General features: G+C 44.2%; 1 protein-coding gene across 1 annotated transcript in view; it reads right to left on the bottom strand.

Annotated features, from left to right (window-relative positions):
* Nucleotides 1–5081: 5081 nt before the first annotated feature.
* Nucleotides 5082–9691, bottom strand: part of LOC135370653 (probable RNA-binding protein 19) — a 44377-nt gene continuing 39767 nt past the window's right edge. Inside the window, exon 27 of the mRNA XM_064604440.1 lies at nucleotides 5082–5210. Coding sequence (XP_064460510.1) covers nucleotides 5125–5210 — 86 coding nt within the window. The 3' untranslated portion in view covers nucleotides 5082–5124. The remainder of the gene's footprint in view (nucleotides 5211–9691) is intronic.

Below are 9691 nucleotides of genomic sequence, written 5' to 3'. Positions count from 1 at the left end.
ATTAGAAAGGAGCAGATCGAGAGAGGCAGAGAATAATAATAAAAAATAAATAAAAATAAAAAATGAGAGAGAGAGAGAGAGAGAGAGAGAGAGAGAGAGGGCACAGGTATGTACAAGGACCGTTGTATTTAATGTTGCAACAGTTCGCTCTGTTTTTTTTTTTTTCTTTCTTTTTCTCTTGCTTTTTTTTCTTACCAGCGGCATGGCAGAGCGGCAGGAAGGATAGGTATAGCCCGGTATAGCCGATTGGAAAAGTGCAAACTCCTCGTATATGTACAGTGACCTCAACCAGCCTCAAACCACGTTCATGTAGACGGCTTTGTATTCCGAATACACTCCTTTATAATGAAGAGATAGACAGAGAGGAAAAGAAATCCACGTAATCTATATATGTAATTAAATTTGCTGGGCATCTACTGTTAAGAATAGTTGTTCGGCTAAAGTAAAAAACAGCACCAAATATTTAGGTATATGAATTTCGGTTCGGCTTTTATACCATACGCTGCTGAAAATGAGAGGAGATGTCAACATTCGGTTTGCATATTACTAGCAACTTTTGCACGCGGTAGTCGATGTCCTTGTCACTCCTTGCAACGAAAAACAAGAAAAAAATCGAAGAAAAATTCGTCACTCACTTTCTTTCATTGCTTTTTATACGCCCGCGATTATTTTTTGCCTGCACTAAACCCGGCTATCACGTACGCCCTCTATCGCCACCCGAAATAAACGCGACAGCCCCCGAGAAAAACAGGCAAAAACGACAGAATAAAAAAGAAGGTCGAGCTGGATTTTTTTTTCCTTTTATACGAAGTTGCTTATCGACCAATAGTCAGCGTCCTTTCGTCATTATCATCATCTACTCAATCTGGGTAACGACTACGCTTGTTACACACCCGGCCAACTGCAGAACAGCCGGCCCTCCTCTTTATTTTTATCGATTTTTATTTATTTATTTTCTCCGCACCCAGCATATAGTTGACGGTACACATAAGGAGGCACGGATGGTAATAAAGCACCACTATGAAGGTAAGGCACGTCCACAAAATGATGCCGTAAGAGAAAAAAATGAGAGAGAGATAGAGAGAGAGAGAGAGAGAGGTGGGGGAGAGGGATAAAGTGAAAGGCAGAGCAGCCATAGCGCACGTCTCATCTGTAATGCCTGCTAACGACTGCGTCTCGACTGAGGAATAGGCGGATGCAAACATATTCACTTGGACGGAAAAAAAAAACGAGAGAAGAGAATAAATAAAAACAAGAAAGAAAGCAAGTAGGCCTCGACGTGACAACGGAATAGCAAAGCCAGAGAGAGAGAGAAAGAACGAAAGTATAAAAAGAGAGTCGGTTCCCAGGAAACGCTGCACTCAGAGAGCGAGTGCAACAGGGAGGAAAGATGAAGTAACAAGCGGCTCCATTAATAAACGGTAGTGCGGGCTAAAAATCATGACTTGCATTCCTAATGGCACAACAGTTGACCGCCACTGCCCTGTTTCGTGTTTTGTTGCCACAGGGAGGACGGATGGAAGCGTGGCCACTCCCCTTCGACCACTCTTTTTTTTCTCTCTTCTTCTTCTTTTTTTTTTTTTTTTGTCACCGTCTCTTTGTTCCTTTTCTTTTCTTTTTTTTTTCTTCTGAGTACATGGGTCAAACTTTCGCCGAGATCCACGCCTCTGACTCTCTCCCATTGTGTTTTCTTTCGTACGCATGGCACGTACGAAGTTATCATCCGAAACCGTCTACATCATTTTTTTGTTTTGTTTTTTTAATGTCGTTGTATTTCACTGTACATCTGAGTGTTGCTCTAATGCACTCAAAAAAAAAAAAACTTCGAAAGTTGTGTGCACCTGTAAAAGAAAACATATAGAAACGAAGGAAGGGTTCATTAAAAGATGGATGATTCGTAATTGCGTTAATAAACAGTAACGAATGGAGAGGAGGCTTGGCTCCAGTTTCGACGGTCACCCACGTAGTCGGCTCCCATATAAGCTCGTCCGTAGCGAGTATGTAACCATAATATCGTATGCAGTGCCGCATGCTGACTACGAAACAACGCAGACCCGCATGCGCACGTAGCAGGCTTGTAAAGCGGTATAAGACCCTTTTGTTTTCGGGTATTATGTGCGTTGAAAATCGGGCTCAAATATCAGGTTTTATTTCAGGAGCTGTAAAACAGGGTAAAAATCGGGACATACCGGGTGAAATAAAAATATAAGTGTTCTCACGTTTCGTGTGAACGAGACATGCTGAGCGGCTGTGTCAAGGTTCTCCAGCGCCGTACCGCGGTAAGATTTGAGCTTTGCTGAGTTTGTTTTCGGGGTTTTTCGGGTTTTACCGTGACAATTATGCAAATTTGGGCCTAAAAACGGGGTTCACCGGGTTCAACCCTAAAACACAAAGCTCTATAGGAATAAGTCACTGGAAATGTTGAGACGGAGGAGTTTTATTTTAATTTCCGGGAAATGTCGAGAAAAAGACTGCAGCAGACAAGACAATTTTTATACGAATTTTTAACGCATATTACGCCCTCCGATGCAGAGTTCAGCTCCCAAACACTGTTTATATAAATATTTATATAAATTTCATCTTCATTACAAATCCCGTACTTTACCTTGGATAGCCTTGTAGTTGAGTCAAAGCTTTCGCTTGGAGAGACTTGGGGAGGACAAACAGCAAGACGCCTCTGGAATTGTGATAATGTGTTTTATATGTGTAGTGTGTATGCTACATGGGCATTTTTATTTTTTCTTATTCTTACTGTCTGTGCCAGTTCGAAGTGTAAAATTTGGGGATGGGAACTTGTCGAGCTGTCCGGCAGCTTTCTTCCCCCATCTCCACATCGTAAAGATGAAATAAACTGAATTGAATTGAATTGAAGACAGACTGTATGTTCGTCACCATGGCAGTCACAGTCACCAGGCAGTGTATGTTCGTCACCATGGTTTCTCCCAAATGGCAGGCGTATAACGTACCCTCTGCAGTATACTGACTGTCCCAAGAGTCTACACATAACACACTCTAAGAAAAATAAGGAATGATTTAGTCCATTCGGGCACTAGAGTATGCCACATCTATTAGTCATTTTCAAGACTAAATGCGTGACAGTTTACACGAGGCTTACGGACATCTTCCAGTATAGCAAGAGATTAAACTTAAGGGTCAGGGACTAAATTACTCCCAGCTGCAATTAGCCCCCATTTACTGCTCCCCCCCCCTAAGGTGGAGAAAACGGTCAACTTTCAGTACAGTGGCCTCAACGATTATGTAGAAAAAAAAAAGAGTGTCGAGTAACTGAAGAGAAACCAAAAAACGGACGGTATATGCTCTATAGTCTATACCTTATACCTCCGGGTTGTCCGCGTACGGCGAGCTAAGAGCGTGGAAATTCTAAAAGGGTGAGGGGAAAACGACCCTCATATATTACCTGTCAGTGTGATGTAATGAAGTGCGTTCCAAAAGGGGAGGGGCGAACGCCACTCCCTCCTTCAGAAAGCGTACGCCATGCAGATTATATACAAGCGAGCTTCTTGGCAAAAGGCTGCCGCGGCCAGAGAGTCGGTATATGGAAGAGGTCATGAAACACATCGACACAGAACGGGAGCACGATAGGACGAGAAAGAGAAAGGAAGGGACGTTATAGAAAAAAAAAAAAAGGCCTGACGAGAAACGTCACGGTGTGATATGCGTGAAAAAAACATCCTGACTTGCAACGAGGGATGTAAAAGAACGATGTATGGAGATGGTGCTCATGATACGATGGTCATAGTGTGAGGCAGGGGCGTCGGAAGTGACGGGCGGGGGGAGGGGGGGTCGACCGCCCCCCTGCATGAGCTCAGGCAGCGGGGGTCTCACCCCCTTTCATGCACGGAGATCGCACATAGGGTGTTTGGTATTCCGTCACACAGGACTTGCATGATCACTTGCATTCGTTTTCCTTGAATATCTTTCCATAAACATGGAAAGTGGTACTATAAAAGCCTTACTACTATATTAGTAAGGATACTGTACTACTATACTAGTATAGTATAGTATATACTATACTAGCCTTCGTGTTGTGTTGTTTACGTGTCTTGCCCATCGATCAGTCTTGCCTATCATGATGTACTATACAAAAACCCTTCTCATATAAAACGCACACTCGAAAGCTAACGATGTCTATTTCAACTTGTCAACTTCATAGTGAGCAGTGAGATGGTATCTGTATTTTAGGACCGCATTCTAGGCATGTGTCGTCGAGTTCCCCGTTCCTGTTAGTTTCTCAGCTCACTTCAGCTCACTTCTAGGGGATGTAGCTACGCGTATGCACGTGCTGTTTGGTGACTGGGAGGGATGATGTCTTTCTATTTTTACCTTTTCATCTTTGCAGTTTTCTTTCTCCTTTCATTCATTTCTTTTCCTTTGAGGGAGTAGCAGAATTCGTCTGTGACGAATTCAATATCTTCCGGTTTTTTTTTTTTCTATAATCAAACTCAAACTCAGATGTCTATTTCAATTCTTCGCGTTAGGAACTAGTTATAATGGCTGATGTGTAGTGCATGGTCTTCCGAACGCATCAGGGCGCTTCGTCGGTATTTATCGCGCGTTTTGTATCGTCGCAGCGGCGAGCGTTAGTATACATCATCATACTACGTCTCTTTCTTTTTGTTCTTCGTCAATTTTCTCATATAAAACTGAGTGCAAACCTTTCTATGACCTCAATGACCTCCTTGTTTCATGTACAAAAGGACCACTTGGGGTAATAACGCTATATCAATGCGTCCTGTCTTTCCGATAATAAGTTGATAATATGCAATCCGATTTTCTTCACCATGTTTAGTATAGGTATAGTATAAAATATGCGTTATATTACTTATTATTATTATTATCATCGCCAGTGCCTCATGTCAATGTTACAGCGCAATTAAGAATGGTGACACCGCAAATCTCGGCAAGACTGCAGAAACATGACTGGTATATACAGTACTGCGAAATGTGGAATAAACTAATAAGGCAAGCATCCCTCAAACAGTAACTAGAAGGCAAAATACCAAAGAAACAATACACAAATAGCCCGTGCGCATGAGCACACGTACAGACAGAAAATAGTATGCGTATTTGCGTTTTTTATTATTATTATTATTATAATTACTTTTAACTGCTGTCTCCGTCGTGTTCCGCAGGAGGTGCATCGAGGGTGGCCTGAAGCTCCGACTTTTTCAGACGTTTCTTGGACGGACCTGCGAATAAATCGAAGTAGACCTCTGCTTAGCAACAATGCGCCGTACACGTCTGACTCTCACAGTTCCACATGCACACTAAACACGCACGGCTGAACAGAAGCGTGGGTTCATTTCTTTGTTGCGACCGGTGCTATATACTGTATATGGCACTTCACGTAGAACATGTTCGCAGTCACAAATAACTTGCAACAAATCGAAACGTGCTGCTTCCAGCAACAACTACTGTTCTCGAGTTTAGGACTGCTCTTTTCTGCGTTATTTTTATAACTGATTTCCAAAACACCTTCGTCGTTTCGTATCTACACATTTCCATTTTCTTCACCGCTTTTTTGTTACCGTTGTTACAGTTTAAAAGAATCCAATTTTGAAGCGAACGTGTCCTCATGTTCGTCTGAATGCTCTCTGCTCGCTGCCGCTCGAAATGAGTAAAAATAAAATTACTGGGAGACCACGAAGTGTTATTCGTAAACAAAGCTGGCGTAACACCTCCTTTCCCAGGGCATGAGACAGTTCGCCGTGTGCTAAGTACCTTAGTATACACACATGCTTCGCACGAACTTGTGTCCCGAACTGAAAGCAGATACGCGCGGTTCCAGTCAAAGAGAGTATCACATGTGGCGTACGGTTGACAACACCTCGTACGTCAAGTCTAAAACGGACAAATTAGCCGTGAACGTGGAACAGCACCCAGCAACCGTGGGCCGGGGGATTGACCCCCCCGAAATCACATGGCGGGCATATCCCTTCGTCCTGTTCCTGGTGTACTCAGCTGCGAAGCACATTTTGTAAACAACGCTCTTTTTGGAAACATTTCCAAATGGTCCCAAAACTGGTCACGTCGGAAAAACGCACGTGATGCGTTGATCCTGGACCACCTTCACTGGACCTTGACATCACCACTTTTCCATCATTTATTGTTGTTGTTGTTGGACCACCTTGAAAACCTCCGGCTGTGCAGTTCACTGCTTGTCTGGGGGCGGGGGGGATATACGTTTATTTCGGAAAGGTCAGCTGGTCCGGGTTACACAGTGATCCTACACTTTCGTTATTCAGTACGCTCAGTTGAAAAAAAGAAGAAGCAGAAGAAGAAGAAAAAAAGGGCAATGTTTTGGTTTGCGGCACCATTCCGCAAGTCAGCTTCACCTCACTGTCGTAATGGATTTTGAGGCAATCTGCCAAAGCCGGACTAAACTAAGCTGAACTATCACTAGTTTTGGTTAGTTTATGATATACTAGATTGGTTTAGTGACATTTTTATGTGAATTTAGTGTTTATGACAGTTTTAGGTTAGTTTGATTTTAGGTTAGTTGCGGCTTTGGCAGCTTACCTCGCCCCCACGAAACCCATTTCGGCAGTCCCTCTAGTTTCGGTTAGTTTATGGTAGTTTCGGTTAGTTTAGTTGCGGCTTTGGCAGTTTGCCTCGCCACTACAAAAATCATTTCGACAGTGAGGTGAAGCTGACTTACGGAATGGTGACGTCAACCAAAAACAGTGCCAAAAAAACGTCCCATGCGTTTGCAAAGCGGTGCCAACGGTTGCTCTACCACGGGGAAACACTGACATACCGTATATTCATACAATCGGCACTCCCCAGGATATACCAACGGAAAGTGCGCAAGACCATAGGCCTTCTGCTGCCATGTAAGCGCGCCTCTTAACACGTGCGCAACATCGACGACAGCGCAATAGCAACAACGACGATACGGTACAACGGCAACAATCACGCAACATCACACACTGACAGTGCACGAAACCTAACAAACGGATTCCAAAGAACACTGTGCAATAAAATTCACAAGCGCATAGTCAGAGCTGCATTTCTCTTGCTGGAGGGCCTAACACCTTTGCAATGAGTCGAGTAGTGCTGAATATCAGGAATGAGTTATGTTGAAACCATGACCTACTAGGTTATAACGACCATGTCATAGGCACCCCTTCCCAGCGCCGCATTTGGAAGCTAGCGGTGGCGCTACTCAACGGCTCGGTTATTGCTTCCTCAATTTCCGCAATACTTTATACTTCAGCTTACCTTAGTATTTTTGTACAAGCGGTGGATGTCACACGGGAGATGCTTCTTTCTAAAGCGCTGCGCCAGAAAAACTCTAATCATCATCATCATCAGCTTCTTTCTAAAGTTGATTGTCATCATCATTCTACGCGTTTTCATAGGAGCTGTTGCTGTCGTCTGCTACGGTAGTCGTACGTCCGCTCCTGCGCGTTCAAATTTCAAATTTCCATTGTCCAATCACGATGCAGATCTCGCGGGCCGATGAGTAGCGCCCCTGGCGGATCATGCGGACGGGGTCCTCATAAGAGTCGTCGATTATGACGTGGTCGTTATAATCTAGTAGGTCGTGGTTGAAACTGGGCAAAACTGTTGTCGTGACTTCAGGGTGCACGAAAACCATATTGCGAACCATAAGAGCGTGGAACCATGAAAGCTGGTTGTAAGCTGTCAACTGGCTGGCTGTATTCTGGCGTTTCGACTGCATGGTTGTTGTACCCAAAATAAAGGAACTTTCCATTAGTCTTGCAAGAACGTCCATGTCTTCCTCGTCATTCCTCTGCTCTGTTGTGATACTTAATTCCTACTTAGTTTATACGTAATGCTAATTTCTACTAGAATCTGACCACCTTCATTATTTTAGGAAATGAGAACGGTCCCGCGCAATAGAGGAACGATCCACACTCAAAGAGGTGAATCGATCAGCATCTTTAAAAATCATAGACTGACAAGTTACCCGTCAAAAAGAACTCGTTACCAGTTAAGATACTGTCATTACTGTGTGAAAAATGTAACAAAGTTAATAACGAAGTTCTTCGGCCTGAAATTAACTCGCAGTTACTGAGTTACTTAAAAAAAAGAACGAGTTACTTCCAAGTTACTTCGTACACAAAATAGCATTACGCAGGTGCAGCACGCGTGAGCAGTTGAGTTAGACCTTGAGGTAACCTTTGGTTTAAAAGGTAACTTTGACCAGGGCGCAAAAGTACCGAGTTAAGTTACAAGTTACCAAAAAAAGGAACTTAGTTACAGTAACGAGTTATCTCGAACTCCGTTAAAAATGATATCTAAAAGTCTCGGCTCACGGGCCGTGTAACTTGCGGTAATTCAACGAACAGCAACATCTCGGGTACCAACAAGTTGCGAGAAGCACAGACGGTAGCGGGAGCGTTCTAATGACAGACGTTACTGATTGTATGCTCGGAGTTATTGCGCAAGAGTGAGCTGTAGAACGACACCCTCATCCTGGGGGACTGTGCAGTGGCGCCCGGGTCCGAGACCTTCTTGCCCCTCCCTGAAAAATTGCTTAGCAGCGCCCCTGCGCGACCAATGATAACAAAACGCTTCATTTCCAGCTTACGGTGCACCCGCGCAACTAACGAAATGATAAAAATTTTCACTGCAAGGAAGGTTGCACCCATTAACGCAGCCGAAAAGGAACAGCCCTATCTGCAAAACAAACTGCTACCGCGCAACAAGACAGGGTAGCATGACAGCAACAACACATTTGCCGGAACATGGACGCTCTGGTGGTGAGTGACACCTTTGACTAATGAAGAAGAAGTATTTTTCTTTTCTTTTTTTCATCTCCCCGAGCTTGTTTGGCGGCTCAACGACCGGAAAATGGCGAGGGGTTGTCTTGTCTCCGTCTTGCATGCAAGGCTCTCTCCTTCTTGGACGCGGTTTTGGGTGACGGACGACGTCTTCTTAATTTGAAAGAGGCCCCATTTTGCACCTTAGTTGTTCGTATAGTGTTCTTTATTAGCGCAACTAAGAATAACCTTGTCAAAGCATGCTCGGCTCGTTTTTGTTTTAGAGGAAGATGCGGCAGCATCTTTTCCTCGTTTTCGGGAACATCTCGCGCTGAGACTAACGCGACAAAAGTTTCAAACGCCGTGGACCTCGCTCCCTTTTACCTGCATCACGTCGCTTTTTTGTAAGTGTCATGGATCCGTCTCGTTGCAGGGAAACAGTTTCTTTTATGCCGTGCAAATACCACGCAGCAACCGTGGCAGCGAGCGGCGTCTGGACACGGCCAAAGGCAGGGAGGACATCAAGTAGGAGAGGCTACCATACGTCCTGGTCCGACTTCAGGAGGAACTCTGCCAATATCAGACTGCCGGAAAACCTAGAGAACGCCTCAGACAACACAACCTGCGGTTGGGTTCCGAACACACTGCAGTATGCGACAGTACGCTACGACTTAGTATCAGATTCCGACCCGCTCATGGAAACAGTAGCTACACGGACTTCATATTAAAAAAAAAAAATACCAAGGTGTCATTCAAAGTCTGGATTATCATTTCCGGTTTACAATGGGAGATTTTTTTTTAAATTCCACGTTAGCACCGCGAAGCAACTGTACCTATGAGCGCGCTTATGCACGATCCCTTAATGCATGTTGCCGTGGAACAATACAAACAGCAACAGCTAACGCAGCAGTCATGACATCACGTATCTCTCTGTTACACAA

This window comes from Ornithodoros turicata, chromosome 10 (assembly GCF_037126465.1).
Source record: "Ornithodoros turicata isolate Travis chromosome 10, ASM3712646v1, whole genome shotgun sequence".
NCBI lineage: Eukaryota > Metazoa > Arthropoda > Arachnida > Ixodida > Argasidae > Ornithodoros > Ornithodoros turicata.
This window is presented reverse-complemented; position numbering and strand designations above follow the sequence as displayed.